At 37.0% G+C, this 20,188-nt stretch overlaps 4 protein-coding genes across 4 annotated transcripts in view; 3 read left to right on the top strand and 1 right to left on the bottom strand.

The window, feature by feature from the left end:
- Window positions 1-88: 88 nt before the first annotated feature.
- On the top strand, window positions 89-15,357 carry LOC108138851 (protein mothers against dpp). Its single transcript, XM_017261365.2, has 4 exons — window positions 89-222; window positions 12,923-13,377; window positions 13,456-14,146; window positions 14,368-15,357. The coding sequence occupies exons 2-4, from the start codon at window positions 13,108-13,110 to the stop codon at window positions 14,772-14,774; spliced, it is 1,368 nt and encodes a 455-aa protein (XP_017116854.1). The 5' UTR covers window positions 89-222; window positions 12,923-13,107; the 3' UTR covers window positions 14,775-15,357.
- Window positions 15,358-16,436: 1,079 nt separating this feature from the next.
- LOC108138718 (collectin-11-like) lies at window positions 16,437-17,231 on the bottom strand. The gene is made up of 2 exons (XM_017261069.2): window positions 17,091-17,231; window positions 16,437-17,036 (listed from the first exon to the last, which is right to left on the bottom strand). Exons 1-2 carry the CDS (start codon window positions 17,182-17,184, stop codon window positions 16,519-16,521), a joined length of 612 nt encoding a protein of 203 aa, XP_017116558.1. The 5' UTR covers window positions 17,185-17,231; the 3' UTR covers window positions 16,437-16,518.
- A 530-nt stretch (window positions 17,232-17,761) lies between these two features.
- On the top strand, window positions 17,762-18,352 carry LOC108138656 (NADH dehydrogenase [ubiquinone] 1 subunit C2). Its single transcript, XM_017260997.2, has 3 exons — window positions 17,762-17,950; window positions 18,029-18,172; window positions 18,238-18,352. The coding sequence occupies exons 1-3, from the start codon at window positions 17,794-17,796 to the stop codon at window positions 18,285-18,287; spliced, it is 351 nt and encodes a 116-aa protein (XP_017116486.1). The 5' UTR covers window positions 17,762-17,793; the 3' UTR covers window positions 18,288-18,352.
- Window positions 18,353-18,911: 559 nt separating this feature from the next.
- Window positions 18,912-20,188, top strand: part of LOC108138772 (filament-like plant protein 1) — a 78,974-nt gene continuing 77,697 nt past the window's right edge. The window contains exon 1 of the mRNA XM_017261227.2: window positions 18,912-19,367. Within this exon, the coding sequence (XP_017116716.1) occupies window positions 19,359-19,367 (9 nt within the window). The 5' untranslated portion in view covers window positions 18,912-19,358. The remainder of the gene's footprint in view (window positions 19,368-20,188) is intronic.

The following is a 20,188-nucleotide window of genomic DNA, read 5'->3' as shown; positions in this document are numbered from 1 at the left end:
GTTTTAATTGTCGCCTCTGATCGATAGTCCAGGTCTAATTTTGGTATATCTTAAGGCACCTGGTATGTTTTTACACCAACGGTCATACTGAACTCGATGTCGCTGTGTGTTGTGTGTGCAATTCGTGATAAACAATTTTGAAAAACAATTTACGCATATTTGCGGGGTTGAAAAGCAATAAAAATGTCCAAATAAACCAGCACAAAGTGCTCAAATACACGCGTGAGTAGTTACTAGCGAGTTTTCACCTATTTTTCCCAAAGGAAAATCAGTTTTTAAGTGCAATTACGTTAGGTTGAAGGAGGGAAGAAAAAAGTTTGCCTGTATTTGTGCTATGCTGCTGCTTCTTCTTGTACCTCTCTTGTTGTGTGTCGTCGGTGGGGCAAAAAAGAAATAGCTGTTGTTGTTCTGTGCAGGGACGATCACCGTTTTGTTCTTATAAGAATATGCTGCAATATGTTTTAGTGTGTGAGTGTGCATTGTGTATGTATAAGTGTGCGCGCGCCATTAATTGAACAAAAAAAACAGGAGAAAAAGTAGCTTCACTTATAAATACGCACAATAAAATTATATTTTTATTATGTTTTGAAAATACTTGAAAATGTTCTCCCAATTCCACTTGAACCGCAGCCTCTGCATCAGTCGACGTCGCTGCCGGCAGCGCAGGTGCGAAATTTCCAATTTCAAGTGCACAAAAACCAAAACAATGAAAATGATTAATCGAATTAGAGGGGAACTTTGCTCTCTTTTTTCTCACCTTTATGATTCAGCTTTTGGGCTTTATTTGGTAATTTCGCTCTTTTCTCTGCCGTTTCAAACGGTAAATAATAAACAGCGCCCCGCCGTACGAATCTTATCAGAAACTTTTCTGCCAGAGATGAGGGTTCCAATGGGTACAAAAGGGGGTGATCCATTTCTCAATAAATACAGTAACTTTTGATTAATTTGACCAAGGATTTGAAAATTTTAAGTAATTAAAAACTAAACCAAACTTAATAAAACACCTATCTTGTAATATCAGTTAAACCCTAGCTTAAGATCAAATAAAAGGGCTTACCTCTTTATAAAATGCACACAAAATTTAAGTAAATAAAAGAGTACAGTTCTTTAAAAAACACAACAAAAAATTTAAATATTGTTAAAATGTTTAAAACACAATGTTACAAAAGATATTTTAAAACAAGAATATGTTTTTATGTTGTTCACTAAACATAAAACCGCCAATTTCAAAAACTTAGAGTACCACTTTTTAAAATCGCTGACGTGGTGAAATTTTTTTTTTTGTGGTCGATCTCAGATTCAAAAGTTTAAAATAATGGACAAACTCTTAACACTTCTTTATAAAAACGTAGTTTAATGTGTTTTTTTGTATGCTTATCTACGCTACGCTGTTTTTGATGCGCTTCTTTATTTGTTATCAGCAGCAGAGGCAGCGACAGAGAAAAAATCAGCGGTTGAGGAAAAATCAGCAGCGACGGTGCGCAATTGAAATGGCTATTGCACTAGGCACTATTGAAGTGAGCAGCAGCAGTGTTGTCAAATAAAATAAAGCCAGATAAATGTAAACATCATAAAATCAAGCTATTGTATGCCAGGCTTAATTCCAGAAATCAATTCTTATTTGTAACCTATTAATCTGGTTACACCGTATAGCATACTTTAGACCCTTTTTTAACTGATTTTAAATTTCTATAAATATTTTTAATCTAAGGTGTTTCATACTTAAAAATAAAAAAAAAAAGTGTAACTTTGAGTGAAAATATTTCGATTTGCCATGTTTTTTCTATGGGTAAATTGGTATTTCGGTATAGAATGTGGAAAAATGCTCAGTTTGGTGGGCGGAAAGCCGAACAGGCAGCACTGCACTTGCAGCAGCAGATTTTTCTTTGTCGAAGGTAACTGAAGCGAAACGCGACACAAGACGAGTAGATTTGCAAAGTGTGCACTCAATTCCACTTGGCGAACCGCTCGACATGTGGGTGGTTGGGTTTGATTTTTCTAGTGGTTCCGATCTGGGTTCTGTTGGTTTTCGTTTTATTTAATTTCTGCGGTTTGCTTCGGTGATTTAATACAGTGAGCACTGGCTAAATGGTTTTTGTGTTTTAAATTGTGTTTTCTTAATGTTTTTAGATAATACTAGCTATAGGTAGTATTACCTACTTAAATAAATTGAAAAGTTCTAACTTATAGCATAAGTATTCAAAGCCTTAACAAATTTGAATTCTACTTTTAAACCTGTTAACATAATTGTATATAAATCTAAATCTTTTTTTACTCAATCGCATTCAAAAAATTGTTATATATAACAAGCTTTTGATTAATTGATATCAGTTAAAATCTCTTACAAGCTGAGTCATTTGTAAACTTTCCGGCTAATCTGCTTTGTGACTTGCATTCGTTATCTGCGGTGGGCTTTTCCATTCCGATTTTAGTCGCGGTGTTAATTCCCGGGGCTAGACCACAAATCATTTTAAGAAACGCCGCAAGAAGTTCCCAATAAAATGTATGGGTAGTCTGAAGTAACGCCCCCTATCCAAAGTTTCTGGCTGTAGCGCACCCACACCTTAGAGAACCCCACCCACAAAGGCAGTAGGTTTTGCTTTATGTTTTAACTGCTATTCTAATTTATGTTGCATATTGTTTAGCTAGAAATTTACCTTCAACTTTGCACCCCTCGTCTCTCGTTTTGATTGGCAATTCAAATTTGCCAGGCCGAAAATTAAGTGCGCAAAGTCAATATTTCAATTTAAGCATAAACCAACAGAAAAAAGGTAGAAAAAAAGCTGAAATGCATATGGGCAATTTGCATACGGTGGTGGTAACGAAGTAACCAAGTAACTGGTGGTTTGGTGGCTCAGCCTACGCACCGCAAAAAGTGGCAAATGCAGACGAAAATTCAACGGCGGCCTCTTGAAATGAGCTTCGAATGGTTTGTCTCACAAACTGCTGCGTTTTGCTTGCCAAATAATTATGTTATTAATTGGATTTATGCGCAGTTTGTGCAACAAGCAACATGCAAATTTTCATGTCAGTAACTCAAAAAAGTAATAAAAGCCAAAATCAAAAGTGATCAAGCCATTACAATTTCCCATTCTCCTTTATCTTAGAGTCTGGCAATAGTTTGCGGAACAAAATTATATGTTAGGACAAAAAAATAAGGCCATATGAAGATGGAAATTGTGAATTATTGGCAAAGTATAAAGCAAGAACAAATTGTTAGCTCTTTTGAAGCATAAAGTTTTTTAATATAATTTTTAAACACTGTTATGATTGAAATATTCAATATTTTTCAAAATGATTCTTTTATATATGGATTACATGTACATTTTTTCCTATTCAATATTGACAAATGGATATTAACAATATTTTAAAAATAATATTATAAGCTAATATAATCATTTGACAACTGGTTGTTTACTTTTAAGCTAAAAACAATCATGTCTTACAGCACCGAAACGCGCTGTAACAATCTTTCAAAGGCTTATCGCAGGAAACTAATTTTAGATCTATCGAAAGCGTGATTTACGCTTTTTAGTCTACAGTATTTCGCTTTTTTTTCTCAGTCAGTGTCAGTGGGCGGCCCCTTCTTGTTATTTTTTGATATCCATATAAATATTTTTGTTCCCCCATTCGCTAAAACCCCCGTTTGCCCCTTGGTCCTCCTGCTCTTGATCTTCTTGTCGCGATAATCCGTCCGCGCAATGGTAATAAAACGACAAACAAAACACAGCAAAGCCAAAAAAAAAAAAGAAAAAAAAAATTGTCAACACGAATTTGAACTTATTTTTAGACCCTGGCGCAATAGGATTTTCTCTTTTATTGTCATAATACCGACAACAACTTTATTAAGAAGTGCTTGGGAGCAGATCCTTATCAACGGCTTTGGCTCCGAAACTCGAAACATTGGCTTTTAAATCAAAGATCAAGTTGAGTTGCTTTTTATTTTGGTCTCGAAGTAAAATATACTCATTGCTCCAAAAGAAAAATGAATTAATTTGTTGGAAATACAGTTTATTGAAAAGATTTGACAGTCATGTAAGTTCGGTTACTAAAATGTAAGCCTAATTGAAAAGATCCAGACCCTTTAAACACAGCGTAATAAAATAAATCTATGTGCTTGATTTGCTCATAGTCCGTTAAAGTGCCACATTGAGTGCGCGAAATTGAAGCAAATGGCAGCTAAAAGAGACAAACTGCGCCAAAACTTATGAAAACGCAACTTTAAACTGTAATAAAGTGGGAAATTACAGCGCATAAATCTCTGTCGCTGAACTGTCAGTGCCGGCGACTTGGAAAATGGGAATGTGAATGGGTTGAGGGGGTTTCCAAAGGGGCTTCCAGTGGGGCTCGGAAGGCGGAGAAGTCATGCAACAGGCAGTGGAGCCAACACCCACACAAATCGAGCTCGTCTTGAATGAAATTAGCCCGTAACTAGAGTTTACAGTTTGGCAGCTACTGGCGATCATCGTTGGCTAACTTGAATACTAAGTGTTCGTTTGTCTTAGCCACACACAGTGAAATGGCCAAGACTGATTGGTCATTCCGCCGTTGTCCCCGATCGGCGCTTCATTGCCCATATAATGCTAATAATTATTGCATTTAAAATCTAATAAATTTTTGCATTGACAACGCGGAGTTCGTTGGTGTCGTGTGGTGGGGATGGGATTGGATTGGATTGGATTGGATTGGATGGGCACAGAAACCATTCGCAGCCGCTCCTATTTTAATGGTGCAGATACCCATCAAAGCATAGGTAAATTTCTGCATATAAACTTGTTGATACTGCTTTAATAACATTCCTTTATGATTAGTTTGGTTTTAATGGTAATCTAATGTGTCTATTTATGAACATATTTAGAGTAAAAGATGAATAGTTATATGTTTGTTTTAAAATCTGTTCTCTGTATAAAATACATACAATTAAATAAATATTTAAGCATATGCTGTGGCATGTTTTAAAAGGAGATTACATATTTTTTAAAGTGCCTGCAAATGAGGTTCAGTAAAAAAATTTTAAAAGAGATTTCCTAATAAACTATTTAAAAATGTTAATTAACATCATATCGAGCATTTGTTTTTAATTTCTTTGAATGTTAAAAGTTGGTTACAAGGTACGACAACTTACAATACATTATTTTCAAATTACTGTTTACCTCATACTGGTAATTCTTTACCATCTTTTTCTTTGTTTTAATTGCCTGTCTTTTGTTTTTCCTCTTCTGGTGGCTTGTCTCTAGTGACAGTGTATCGCTTTCGAGCTTTTGACCATAATTGTGGTACTTGTCATTGTTTGTGTCGCATTGCCAACTTTTAAGTACAGACTGCCCTGTGCGTGTTAAATACATGTAATTAGCCATGTTTGTGCCATTTAATCCACTCGATTGTGCACTTCTCCGCCATATACTCCTTTTTTTTCGCCTTCTCAAGCGGCGACGCTTTTCTAAGAATTCTTTAACGTTTTGTTTTGGCGCACGCATTAGGCGCCACACAGCAGCAGCACGTTTAACCCGCAGGACAGGCGGAAGGGTTAAGCGACTGCTGGGCCGTTGAGGGGTTAAGGGGGGCCAATCTCGGGAACTGTGGCGCATACTCCACATATTTATGGCTATTTAAGCGAACCGAACGAATCGTGGATGCCGATGACGATGACGAACTTACTGATGGTTGCAGTTGCTACTGCTCTTGCTCCGGTGCAACTTGCGCTCAAGCTGATGTTCTCTGCTACAGACGGGGTCAAAATAATGGTACTGTTGAACTTCCTTGATAAAAAAAATATAATATTTAACATATAACACAAGTTTGCTTAATAATAATTTTAGAAAACTCAATTTTTGGTGTGGATAATATAAAGCTGGGAGTGAAGATTAAATTATTATTTTAATTTACTTCTTTCGATAAATTGATATAAGTTTGTTTATAAATGACTTCCTGCAATTAATGCAATCGTTTTTCCTTATAAAAACATCAAATCAGCATACAAATTAAAGTTTTGTTAAACTTTATCTAAATTAAACCTACTATTACGACAGTTACTGTGTTTGGTTCCTGATTCCTGCCCCTTCAGCTACTGCTGCTGTGGTCCGGCAGTCATTGCATTGATTGGCAGTTGAACACGCAACAATTGTTGCATGTAGAGGCGTCGGCAGTGACGGTGAGACGGCAACAACACTGAGGAAATACAACAACATTGGGCCACAGGAGCAACCATCCTTACAAAGTTGAACACTGCGGCTTCTGGCAGTTTACTTTTGTCACATGTTTAGCGATTACTTTGCCCCGAGTTTAATTGGCTGGCGAGTTGGCATCAAAATTTGTCAAATTTAATTCTACTCACTTTAAAGATTGTTAAAAGAAGCGACAGCTAATTAATAATAATAAAATAGTTATATAAAAAAGTTTTTTTTTAAGAAATGGCTCAAAAATGCGTTCAAATAAAACATTAGTACAATCATGAACTTCTAATAAAATTTCTTAAAAAAAGGTTTAAAAACCAGTATTTCAAAAAAAGATAAGCATAAAAATGCATCTAATATTGACCTCAATTGATATTTCAAAAAAGTGTGGAAATAGAAAAATGTTAGACATTATGAATAGTGTTGGCAAAAAAAAGTTGGGCGAAAATGTAAGTGGGAAAGGTCCTTTTGAAAGGAGACTCGACCACCCACCATAGACTTTGTTTTTTTTGGCCCGGCGGTGGTGTCTCCGTGTTGACAGCTCAATTACCCATGACAACGCCACTGCGTGCCCCTCTGCAATTATCGCGGCAATCATTTGCAATTAGAATTGAGTTAATTTACTTAAAAAAAGGATTTTCTCCTGTGCCTGGGCATTTTTCCCCTTGACGTTTGCACTTTGGCACGTGAAGGCGGCCGGTTCATGTTTGTTTGTGCAATTTGCGTGCATAAATTTTTATTGTTTCAGCCGGACTACATAATTATGGCGTATAGAGGGTTTTGTTCTTGCTCGTAGTTTTCGCTTTTGGCTACAGGGATAGCGCTTTTCATTACTATTTTCGATTTTAACGACGACTGTGTAATGTTACCCATGTTGGCAATAAAATCGCATTTAGTAGTGTTAAACATGCAATAGAAAAAATGGGAGGAGCGTACGCATATAAACATACTAGTGTTCCAAGCATATTTACATATTGTACAATTCCGACCAGAGCAATAGGTTCTCATAATTTTATTTTTCTTACTGTCCTTTTTCTGTCAAAGGATTAACATAGCTATATAATCATAAAAAGATTTTAATCACAAATTTTTATTGTGATATTTATTGTTATTCTAAAATAATATGTAGTTTTAACCCTTTCAGTACTTTTGTTCGTATGTTTCCTGGTTGATTTGGCTACTCCACTTGCAATTTTTAGCACGCCCATCAGCTGTTTGCCTTCTCCGCCCCCCCGTAAATGGTTGGCTGTGCATTCACGAAGTGAAATTCGTGTTGTTCTCGGTTATTTTCGTATCGTATTTACACACTCTGCCAGAGGAGGGCTCCATCGAATTTCGAGTTCGATTTCTCGCTGGTCCCACGCACGAAAAAAATTCGTTGGCTGCCTTATCGCCTCCCTTTACAGTCCTCATTCCCCTTTTCCCATTTTCCTCCTCTTTTCCTGCGTTCACTTGTTGTGGTTACGGTGGGGTGTTTACAGTTTGATTGTGATTGTGGGTTGACGCCACCTCCATCACCAAAGGCCATGCACAGCAAAAAAAAGTGTATAGTTTTTTAATATTCCTTAATTGAATTGATTTCACAAATACATTTTTTTTATTGATCTGATACCACAAATACAGTTTGGATATAGGATGTGCTGCAAAATCTACACACAAAAGTACCATTTTGGAAATCAAGACTACGATTATTTAGGATATACATTTTTCGTAGTCTATAGTTGAGCCCTTTTAAAATCAAAACCTGGAATATTTTTCTCGCTGTGTGCACTGCACCACACAAACACGTTTGCATTCACGTGCAGGCGCCCCAGCTGCAGATAGGGCATTTGATTTGTTTAAAACAAAACTTTTAATGCTTGAGTAGTGGTGTGCACTTGGCCGCCTGTACACACACAACATACACTCAGTTACAAACACAACAACAAGAATACGTCACTCAACACTATTTAAAAATCAGGGCTGCGAAAAACAAGCTGCTGAAATAAAAATGTTTTACTTGACAACCTATAACGGGAACAATGTTTTAAAGGAAAATGTACTTTTATAATATATATCAATAAATAAATGCTTATTACAAGTCTTACTTGATGTTTTATATTAAAAAAATAAAAGTATTAAGGTTTTATAAACTGTTTTTGTATCAATTTTATTCAAATATTGAAAATAAACAGGAAGTACATTTTTTTAAGAGAATTAAATCAATAAACATATCTATATATAGATATTAACTATAAAATTTTAAATATACCTCTAATTTTTTTTTAATTTGAATTGTCTTTCGCAGTTTTCCTTAAAGGTTGCCCCACTATTTCGCATCCCTGACTCAGTTCACACAGATACGAAATACGGGCGCAGTTGGGCTCCGTTCAGTTCGTCAGTCAGTCAGTTCCTCAATCACTTATTCAGTCAGTCAGTCCGTCCGTCAGTCCGTCAGTCAGTCAGTCAGTCAACACTCGGTGGACTCAGTTTTCTTTGCAACCCGTTCGGCATTCGTTGTCGATCGGTCGTGTCGTGCAGTTGATTTCGCGCTCGCTCTTTGGTTCGCCGTCGTTCTTTGGGGATTTTGCGTAATTTGCCGCAAAAATAAATAATATGGCAAACAGCTTCAATAAATTAAGTTATTATTATTGAAGCGCATTCCAAATCGTGGCTGGCAAATGAAAAGATAACAATTGAATTAAGAATCGGAAATGTAACAGCAGCAATAAAGCGAACGATCGTCGTGGAGGGTCGAATTTGCATACGAATAACATTTTGATGCTGATTTTGATTTGTGCATCGGTGTCGCGCCCGTGCGTGTGTGTGTCTGCGTGCAATAAAAATAAATAATATAATATCTGCAATCTCAACATGTGTACGTTTGTGTTTCGCCATAGTTTTGCGCTTGCCTTTATTTTCCCTTGCTCGATTTTTGAGTTTCCCTCAAATCGAAACTTTTGCTACCAGACTGATCTGATGACCGCCCGTTTCGTTCTTTATCTCTGCGTTTGTGTGTGCATTGTTTGTTTATTTTTAACCATGGGCCCAAGTCCCTATTTCTCTTACTTGCTCTCCTGGTACTCGTACTCGTACCCGTACTCGTACCTTTTACTACACTTTTTGCCCGCTTTCAATGGCAACGGAAGTGCCAGGGGCACTGCTGCTGCTTCTGTTCTTCCATCCATTTTCCCATCCACCTTTATTTTTACCTGGCTCCCATGATTTACGCCTTATTGTCACTGCCGCATTTATGATTGATTATCGATTGGAATTATATGATACGCATGCGCGAATGCGTGCCTGCCATAAAAGTCCCTCAAAGTCCTCGGTTCTCAGTTCTCGGTTCTTCCATTTGAGTTATGATCGGTGGTTCGCTGATGATCTCTGCACTGCACAGAAAACAGTGCAGAATGACGGTAAAACAAATAAAATAGCCTATGATTCATAAAGTAATATTAGATTAAAGTCCCAAAATTTCTAGTTCTTATTCAAAATCGAGTTTTATTTAAATACAATCATAAAGGTAAAGATTTTATGCTGTATTCTTGTTATTTTAGGGTAATTGATTTTATTAAATAAAAACGTTAGTAAGGTTTAAAAACCGAGTATAATTAAAAAAAAATCCAAGCGGTCTAGTAAAATACAGAATTGTGAATTGTATTTGAAGGGAACTAATTTAAATAATTAAAAAAAAAAACTGAAATTGGCGGATATTTATATTGAGTTTGTGCAAATATGTTGAAAATCATTTAGATAACCTGAACGATTGAATAACTTTTTTTTAATAAGTTATTTGTCCTTGTATTTACAGAACCTACAATGAATATAACATTGTTGTTTTGCTGATATCTATGATTTCCTCTTAAAGATCTTAAATATTTTAAGTACTTTATCAATCTATTGAAGTTATTGTTAAATCTTAGCAAAGAATTGTTTTTTTTCTGATTTCCAAGAATTAATAGTTGAGTTTCCCCCTCCGAAAATAAAAACCCAGTGATCATGTACAACCCCACCTGCAATCAACCGTATGTCAAATCTTTGCACAAACAAGCCGGGGGCATTATCGAAATTTGTATGCCTACCCCCCAATCAATCGAATTCCACAAGACAGGCAGGCCAATCCACAAGACCACGATTGCCACCTTAAAACACACGGCACCAGTCAGCTGGACAAATTCATAGATTTCCACACTCTCCACCTCCACCCCTAGTTGAGATAGACCGTAACCCTCTTGATAACTCTGCTCGGACACCCTGCCAAGTGTCACTCTTGTTGTATCTTGAGTTCTAAATAGAAAATACCAAACATATCGCTTGTTCTTTCACCTGGGATATGAAATACTCTCAAATATTGAATGTTTCATTTCGAGATTATGTTAACTTTGAGTAAGAAAAAATGCTTCTGATAAAACAATAATTGTTTACACTTAATACTTAATTTTGAAGAGGGTATATAATGTTGAAATGGATATATAATTTGAATTAAAATTTTCTTGAATTGTTAGAGGGATAAATGTAAATCTATTCAGTTCATACTTTGGTCCTGAATATCTAATCCAAGTCTCTTTATTTCTAAAACTGTAATACATTTAAGACTCCGCTTCACTTCTCCCAACTTGAAGTTTTTTATTTTGTTAGAGTATTTTTTTTGTATCACCAAAGGCCATTTTTAGCGCCTTAGGCTCTGGGTGACTTTGGGCAATTAAAAAAGTGGGTTCCCCGATCCACTGGTCCCCCTTTGGCCACGCCTCCTTCCATCGGCGACAAACATCAAATTGTCAATGCTGCAACAAAGTATAAAAACTCGGGCAACGCCCCAAAGTATTAGGCCTGAGTTGAGCGCGAGAAAATCGAAATTAATTCACGCAACTGCTAATTTGGTCAGAAATATGCGCCAGTTGGTCTGTCGGCCCAACGGAGAGGTGTTTTCTTGTTGTCCAAATGTTGCACTTGTTGATTTATCGCCGGCATTTAATTGCTTTTGAAATTGGATTTACCTGGCTGGTGCCAAAATGAGGGGAGGCTGGTGGTTCGCCTTGTGTGGCTAGCTTGTATGAAATTTGCGATTTTAGTGCTCCAGCTTGCACAAATTAATTGCTACTACAAATTTTCATTCAATTAGATTTTGTCACTTTTCAATTTAATTAAACACATTTTTTGACACCACGATGGAAAAAGAAAAACGAGATTGAATTTAACCCACAAACTAAGACAGGCAAATGAAGTACTTGTCAATGGAGAGAATTTCTTTAGAAATGCTGTTAACATTGAAATGTCATAACACAAATTGAATTGTTGTCTTTACCGTTAGAAGCTAAAAGGGAGGAAAATCCCAAGGGGGCGGGAAAAAGGGGGAGACCCACATTTGTGGTGCTGACAAGTTGCAGTCCATTTGGTTATCATTTCAGCTAATTATGAGATGCAGTTCTCGCCACTTGGCGCAGTTCTCAGTTGAATACAGTGAGGCACCATTTATATGCGATTGACAAAATTATAAATGTTCTTCCAAAGTGGGGAAATCAAATGAATCAGCACATGTGTTCTCTTTTTAATTTAATCCGATTAAACAGATAACCATAACACCATTTAATAATTCATTAGATTAAAGTAAAGCTGCTATGCCCAATTTTTAAATATTTCAAAAATGTTTTTAGTTAGACAACTCAAGCAATTGTCAAAACAACAAATAGGTTGTTTAAATATACAAATATTAAAAATATAGTTTTATTAGAAACGGCAATATGTCATCGCTTTTTTTTGCTCGACTAGCAATATTTCTCAAACAACGATTTTCTAAGAAGTGATAAGAAAAGCTGCAAACTGTCAAATGAAAATATTATCTTTTCTTTATAAAAGTTCTTTATGTTTATTACCCTTTATTGTTAATTTGAATTAACGGGTCATAAATAAAAAAAAAAATAAAAACAAAATTTAATAAGTGATAATATTAAATAGGTTAAGCTTAGACGAATTTATTTCTTTTAAGAATGTCGTTCTTTTATTTATTTTTGGTCCCAAGGGATTCATAGATTTCAAGGAATTAGCAGACCCCAAAAAAATTCCCCCCTTTCATTAGAATCGCTTCACAAATGACGTGAGCAGCGATTGGCGATCAACAATGGCCATATTTAAAAGATAAAAATAATTTTCTAACGAACTCAAGTTTCGATTAATCAGCCAGCTAACCAACTAACTCAAACAATAATAGCCATAATTCTCAATTAGAAAATGTTGCAGTCAATTTGCATGCAATTGGCCGCCAACATCGAAAGTGGGAGGAGTCCGTTCATGACAGGAACCTCCCAACGACTTCATTCACAAGCCGAAATCATGATGCATTAAAAGGCCCCACAGCTATTCCCTCCATCCTCTCGTCTTCTCCGATTTCTGCTGGGCACTTGGCCAAGTCGGTATTCACACTTGGAGAAAAAATTTGCATTGTCTTGTTGTTTAAAACAAAAGTTAAATAATCTTAAAGATACAAAATATTTATGGTATATAATTCAATAATTTATGACATTTTAACCCCTTATCCCTATTTTACAAAATGCAGTATGATCTTTCTCAATGGTATACATTTAATTTCAAATAATGTATAACTTTATTTAACTCACTTACCATTTCTTTCTGTGCATTTCAAATTTTGCATGCGTTGTTGTGGGCGTTGCTGAAGCAATCTAAGCTCGATGATGAATGTCTGCGATTCGATTCCATTCGAATTTATTATTTATATATGCTTTTTACTTACTTTTTTTTTTTTTGTACAGACTATCCGCCCGCTGATAGTTATTCCGGTTATCGGGTAACTCCACCTCAAACCAACGGCAGCAGCCTCAGCAGCAGCAGCAACAACAACAACAACAGCCATCACATCAACAACAATAACAACAATATCTGCGGCAGCAGCAGCAGCAGCAATAACAACAGTTTAACAGCAATCGGCGGCAGCAGAATGGACACCGACGATGTGGAATCAAACACCAGCAGTGCCATGTCCACACTGGGCACTCTGTTCTCCTTCACATCGCCGGCGGTTAAGAAGCTGCTGGGCTGGAAGCAGGGCGACGAGGAGGAGAAGTGGGCGGAGAAGGCCGTCGACAGTCTGGTGAAGAAGCTGAAGAAGCGCAAGGGCGCCATCGAGGAGCTGGAACGGGCACTATCCTGTCCCGGTCAGCCCTCGAAATGTGTCACCATTCCGCGCTCACTGGACGGACGATTACAGGTATGGTAATCGCCTCTATATGGTGTTTCTCCTCATTTCTAAACTCTAAACTAATTGTAATTGTAATGTCCATTTTAGGTCTCACATCGCAAGGGTTTGCCGCACGTGATCTATTGCCGCGTGTGGCGTTGGCCAGATCTACAGTCGCACCATGAACTAAAGCCCCTCGAGCTTTGCCAGTATCCCTTTAGCGCCAAGCAGAAGGAGGTGTGCATCAATCCGTACCACTACAAGCGCGTGGAGAGTCCAGTGTTGCCGCCTGTGCTGGTGCCGCGCCACTCGGAATTCGCACCCGGACACTCGATGCTGCAGTTCAATCATGTGGCCGAGCCCAGTATGCCGCACAATGTGAGCTACTCGAACAGTGGTTTCAACTCGCACAGCTTGAGCACCAGCCCCACCTCGGTGGGCAGTCCGAGTTCCGTCAACTCCAATCCCAATTCGCCGTACGACAGTTTGGCGGGAACACCGCCGCCCGCCTACAGTCCCTCGGAGGATGGCAACTCAAACAATCCCAATGACGGGGGCCAACTGCTGGACGCCCAGATGGGCGATGTGGCCCAGGTTAGCTACTCGGAGCCCGCCTTCTGGGCATCGATTGCCTACTACGAGCTCAACTGCCGGGTGGGCGAGGTGTTCCACTGCAACAACAACTCCGTCATCGTTGACGGCTTCACGAATCCGTCCAACAACTCGGACCGCTGCTGCCTCGGGCAGTTGAGCAATGTGAACAGGAACAGCACCATCGAGAACACACGCCGTCATATAGGTGGGTTTTAGGCCAAATTTACTCATTCATAGAGTCTTTGCGATTATCAAAGCACTTCAGGGGGCAAATAACTATTTAAGATTGAAAATTAAATAGTCTTAAATTAGAATACAAAGTGTTCTTATCAGTTATGAAAAGAGTAGGTCACGTTTAAAACCAAACTCTTTCGGTAATGTTTAATTTACAACCTCTAATTCTGTTTAATTTTTCTGCTTCCCCAGGCAAAGGTGTCCATCTGTACTATGTGACCGGCGAGGTGTACGCCGAGTGCCTGTCCGACTCCGCCATTTTCGTGCAGTCGCGGAACTGCAACTACCACCATGGGTTCCATCCGAGCACCGTGTGCAAAATACCGCCGGGCTGCTCGCTGAAAATCTTTAACAACCAGGAATTTGCTCAGCTGCTTTCGCAGTCGGTGAACAATGGATTCGAGGCCGTGTACGAGCTCACCAAGATGTGCACGATCCGGATGTCGTTTGTGAAGGGCTGGGGGGCGGAATACCATCGCCAGGATGTGACCTCGACGCCCTGCTGGATTGAGATCCATCTGCACGGGCCGCTTCAGTGGCTGGACAAGGTGCTCACGCAAATGGGTTCGCCGCATAATGCAATTAGTTCGGTATCCTAAGCTTAAGATGAGGCAGTGTCCCTCAACGGAAATGGAAAGAGAAACAATACAAAACCAGTAGCTAAATGAGTGCGAGTGAGTGAAAGCTAAGTGTGAAAAAGACGTAGAGAACACAGGACACCGGGGAGAGCATAGGTTTGAGCCCTAATATGGGCGCAAACAGATCGATGTCTATGCAACTCACCTGCAGATTTAAATAGATGTACGCAAGCTACTCCAACACCCGCCCTTTGCCCATATTTTATAGTTTATCGTATGATTTTCTATGCGAATGTCATTCCTAACGCTAAATCAGAGTAATGAGAAACAGCAGCGAGCTAAGAAACCACAACTAAGAAACTACAAAATGGTATAACTATTTACAATGATCTACAAGCTACATATTAATAATGATCTATGCCCATTGGCAAAACGTTGTTGTTCAAGTCTATTTCAAGTGCTAATTATGTGTCATTGCAAAACTGCTTTAAATATATAAAACAAAACACATTTAATTAATCCTACCAACTTTACATACATAAGCAACAAGAAATTTACATAAGGATATGAATCAAAACTTATTGCAATACATTTCTTAAAATGATTTTTTAGAAAAACTCTAGTTTATGTTTTATTTTCTCATTTGCGGTTTGCCTTTGATCAACGAATTCAATGTTCAATATAGTTGATTTAAATCTATGGTTTAACTATTTTTAAGTTATAAAAATACAACAAATCGACAATTACAAACAAAAAAAAAATTACCTGCGAAATTTACGAACGGAAATTTTATAATTGAATCAATTAATTTTTCCAAACAATGATCTTTTGTTATCTTAAGTAAATAATTACGTTTAGTTGAGGAAGAAAAAAAACAAGAAACTTTTTTATATAAACATTAATGTATCATTTTTTATAAACATAAATTATAGACTATAAATTTCGTAGTTCTATGATTTCCTTTGATTTTGTTTTGAATTAAAAAATGTGTGCCGAAAAATAAGTTGATGATAATTTAAAAAAAACACAACTAGAAATACTTAATTTTGAAATAAAAAACCTTTTTGACTTATGAGTTCTTATTATTTTTTATCGGACGAGCGAAAGACCCATTTAAAATTCAATACGATATATAATCCCCTAGATATGGATATGTACATTTAGCTGTATATTAGAGGCTTTGGCAAGATTCAGCTTTATCTGAAAACTAATGTAATAATTGTGCCTATTAAGTATTTACCACAGGCCTTGGATGTCGAGCAAAAAGGTTATATAAAAATAACCAATGAAAAAAATAAACAAAAATGTTTGCCTTGAAGTTTACACATTTTCGAGCAAGCCCTAAAGAATGCTATAAATTGCCTTAAAACACGCCTTGCATGCCACTTAAAGTTTAACGTAATATTGTAATAATTAAAATATGAATAAAAATAAATATATTAAAACATTATTTCAGGTTAAAAGGTTTTCTGGATTGACACACATTTAAAAAAAAATTGGTTTTTGGGACCAAGTTTTTTAATCCTATCAATATCCATAAGTTTAGACAGTATCCTGTAAGAAGGTTTGTTGGGTTTCCCCAACTTGGAAGTGCAATCCTTACCGTTTTCCCTTGGACTGAGAAGTTTGATAAAAGAACACAAAAATTGATAAGTTTACTATATTTGAAATTGATTACATTTATTAAAAAACAATCCACATTTTAACCTGGTCGGTCTATATTAAAAGTATTTGTTTTGTTTGCTTCATTTTTCGATTTATGTTATCAAATTTCGTTATCTGCCTGACAAATTGGATGTCTCTCATTTTCGCACAGGTGCATCGCCATGAGACCGTTTTTCAATCCAACGCAGTGCATACGATCGTTCCAGGAGTCAGGTTCCCCCGGGCTCCATTTCAGAAAGGAATTATTCTTGCCGGAGGTAGCAGACAAAAAATCACCCTTTCTCGCCCGATCGTTGATGCCCAGCCAGTACCTGGCACCTCTATCGAGCTTCGCACTTAGTGCACTGAGCTCTTGTCCATTTTTGATGGATGCCAGAAACCCGCCATTTCTTTTACATTTGATTTGGGCATCATACCAATTGGTTTCTTTTTCTTCGATGTAAAAGTACCTATCGCCTATTAGCTCAAAGTTTGGTGGGATGCATTTTACCATAGGCGCGTTATTAGTTATTATTGAAGCCTTAATGCTTCTTAGTATTTCCTTAATGTCTGAGAATTGCCTTTCCATACTATTTTGAAGATTTTGATACCTTAACTCCAGGGACGACTTCCATTCATCTAAATTCAGATGGTTAAGTTTTTGTATGTTTAAATTGAGGCTTTGCTGCTTACTTTCGGCTTCAATAGCTTTGTGCTGGTGCTCGGCCAAGTTTGATCCATGAACAGCAGCTAACAAGAAGAACAGAACTGCTGCCAATTTAAACATTTCTATATTCTTTTATTTTCGAAGTGGTAGACCCGAACAAAATGAGATTGAGGAGGCAACTGAAATTTTGGAAGACACTTGCTTGCCTTGATACGTGCCAATCTGACCTTTAACACGAAATCTGTATGTATTTTTCAGTGATTTGGCTTATCTTTTAATTTCCGGGTTTTTTCGCATCTAAGAGTCGTTTATACATAGATTACATAAATATTCTTCATTATTCCCTTGCAGATGGTAAAATAATAATCTCAGTATAAAGTTTGCAAAGTGTATGTTTAAAAGGTCTGAAACTCTTGTTAGGAAATACATTAACAAATTGTCCGGTTGAGCGTTATTGATTTAAATTTTTTACAATAGTTTTCAATTGTGACTAAGCAAATAAAAGACATTATTTGATCGCCTTTTCATTAAAACTAAAAATATTCGTTTTAAAATTTAAGGGCTTTATTACTTTTGTAATTTGAAAAAAAAATCGTTACGTAGTCAGTTCTTATCGAATGTGTGCTATCGATTTTAGCAGTTATCGATAGCTGACAGCTGCGGCACGAGAACGGATGCCCATCACCGTCAGCTTTAGTTGCCCACCTCTATTGTTTTTTTCCTATCAAAATGAGCGCTGTGGTCGATCCGCTGGAATTGTTGTCCCAGAAGGGCAACCGCCAGCCCACTTTTCTGGGTCCAATATGGAATCCGCTCGCCTGCGGAGTGGCCGGAGTGGGCGCGGCCATTTTCATCAACTGGGGCTTCCGTAGACCCGTGTTTTCCGGTGCGTTTTCCCCTCGTTTCCATGTGACGTAACATTGTTTTTGTCGAATATAACTAATCATATCCCTTTGATTTGCAGGCATTCAGAAGCATATTGCCTTTGGATTAATTGGACTCGGTGCAGGATATTATTTCGATCAGAAACGCAGTGAATATCTGGCCAAAAGAGACGCTGTCCTTCGGCACTATATCGAACTGCATCCCGACGATTTTCCCGTCAAAGGTTAGTCTATAGGGAGTATTCTACAATGGCACCAGCCTTTACTAAAACAATAATTACATTTTTAGAACGCAAGACCTACGGCCAAGTTCTGGAGAGTTGGGTGCCAGTTCGTTAAATGGATCGAGATTTGTGTTGTAAAGCAAACGTTGGCAGTAGTTAATAAAACAGCTTTAATTGTAATACATATGAATACGAAAATGGATCAAATGGATTAACTATTCGACGTTTTTTAATGCTGCAATGGTTTGTTTACTTGGTGCTTCAACATTTTAGTGGAAAACAATTAATAAGTTTAATATACTTTTTAATTGCGCCAACTTTAAGTTAACTATTTTAAGGACGAACTAAGATTTTTAATTTAATATATCTATTTGAAAATCTAAATTTATTTAATGAATTACCGAACACATCTCAAGCCCCTCATTTAACACATATTTTATGTTCTTAAGTCTCCAAGCAAAGTGAGATTTATTTCCTTCTTTTGTATGTAAATATGCGTCTTGTTGCAAAATTATCCAACTAAATTAAATGTATCCATATTTGGTACCATAAACAATTCAAAAACTGGTTTGTTAAACTATTAAAAATGAATTACAGTGTTGGGGTTGAGTCTCTGCTAAATGGTAGCGGACTTCTGAACCACGGATTAACTAAGCGTTGTATCGATGTATCGATTGCGAAACCGATTAAATGCCATCCCTAGAAAGAGTGTTCATCGAGTATATGCTCTTTAGTCGCGGTGAAAAACGGATCGAACTTTTGGTAGGACGTGTCTACGGTAAAAGTTTATCCGCAAATAATTTATCACTAAAAAGCAGCAGCCAAAGAGCTGAAAAATATGCGCTTAAAATCAATTTAAAAAATAAAAGAAATAAAAGTGAAGTAAATAAAATATAAACTCAGTTATTCATAATTCCAAAAGTAGTTGTAGGCTAAGTTTGTGTGCTTGTGTGAGTCTTTGTTTTACCGTTACAATTTACGAAAACCTAAATAAAGTGGAATTCGTGAAAAATAAATGCCAAAATTAAAAGGCAAACATAGCAAAACCAATTATTGTTGATTAATTGCAAAACAAACAAAGTTTTTTCGCCTTGCTCTTTTGGTGACCAAGTTTAGAAACAGAAACAAATATCATAAGCCGTCGGCTTATTTCACCTGGGAATTTTCTTATCAGCAAACAACGATTATGGCAAAGGTAAGAAAGCGAAGCTCTTAATTTTATTACAAAATTATTTATTTATGAACAGATGTTGGGTACTGCTCCATTTCGAGTTCTATTTTCCCACGGCAAATGCTTGTCAATTTGGTTTTTATTTTATTGCTTGTGTGTGGGTGGTTGTGGGTTATCCTTTGGGTGGATTCAGTGGGTTGATTTCCCCTCGTTTGTATAAATTATGCATGTTCTGTGGATTCGCATTGATTTCTTTGGATTGCAAAAGGAATCGATTCTCCACGATATTTTATGATGTGTAAAATTGAACTGCAATCGTATGGAGCGAAACAAAATTTTGTAGAGCCATAAAAACAGTTATGGCAAAAAGGTACACTCAAGTACGAGAATAAGTGGAAAATGAAAGAGATTCGGGAGCCTGTCGTAAAGGGGACTACAAGTAAATGGAGTAACTGCGAAAAGGTAGGGTGTACTTTAGAAAAACAGAAGATGTGTAAGATTAGCTTTTTTATTTAAATTTGGCTGTGTGGTTTCCTTCTTTTTGCTTCTTTTAAAAATTTTTAAACGTTTTATTAATAATAACTATAATAATAATAACACTTAAATTATATTCGCATGGCCTACCCGCTAACAAAACAAAATCGGAGTGTCCAAAAAGCTTTAAATTTTTTCTTTAAACGCTTTTAAATCCTGTCAATCAGGCTAATGAATGAATTTCTCGAGTACTTTTCTGCCATCCCTCCTTCGAAACAGAGAGATTCCGCTTATTGGCCAATCTGCACGCTATTACGATGTTGGGTCGTAAAAAGCCGAGGAGCCCTCAATTCCAATCAAGGGATTAAAGC

The sequence above is a fragment of the Drosophila elegans genome, unplaced genomic scaffold (assembly GCF_018152505.1).
Source record: "Drosophila elegans isolate 14027-0461.03 unplaced genomic scaffold, ASM1815250v1 contig_814, whole genome shotgun sequence".
Taxonomy (NCBI): Eukaryota; Metazoa; Arthropoda; class Insecta; order Diptera; family Drosophilidae; genus Drosophila; species Drosophila elegans.
The sequence above is the reverse complement of the archived record's forward strand: the minus strand, read 5'-3'. Positions and strand labels throughout refer to the sequence as shown.

What these genes read in the sequence shown, in the direction of transcription:
- LOC108138851 (XM_017261365.2), top strand. Translation starts at nt 13,108, where the DNA reads ATGGACACCGACGATGTGGAATCAAACACCAGCAGTGCCATGTCCACA. An exon ending in CACTGGACGGACGATTACAG is followed by an intron (nt 13,378 to 13,455) that starts GTATGGTAATCG and finishes TGTCCATTTTAG; the next exon opens with GTCTCACATCGCAAGGGTTT. An exon ending in GAACACACGCCGTCATATAG is followed by an intron (nt 14,147 to 14,367) that starts GTGGGTTTTAGG and finishes CTGCTTCCCCAG; the next exon opens with GCAAAGGTGTCCATCTGTAC.
- LOC108138656 (XM_017260997.2), top strand. Translation starts at nt 17,794, where the DNA reads ATGAGCGCTGTGGTCGATCCGCTGGAATTGTTGTCCCAGAAGGGCAAC. An exon ending in CCGTAGACCCGTGTTTTCCG is followed by an intron (nt 17,951 to 18,028) that starts GTGCGTTTTCCC and finishes TTTGATTTGCAG; the next exon opens with GCATTCAGAAGCATATTGCC. An exon ending in CGACGATTTTCCCGTCAAAG is followed by an intron (nt 18,173 to 18,237) that starts GTTAGTCTATAG and finishes TTACATTTTTAG; the next exon opens with AACGCAAGACCTACGGCCAA.
- LOC108138718 (XM_017261069.2), bottom strand. Translation starts at nt 17,184, where the DNA reads ATGTTTAAATTGGCAGCAGTTCTGTTCTTCTTGTTAGCTGCTGTTCAT. An exon ending in CAAAGCTATTGAAGCCGAAA is followed by an intron (nt 17,037 to 17,090) that starts GTAAGCAGCAAA and finishes ATCTGAATTTAG; the next exon opens with ATGAATGGAAGTCGTCCCTG.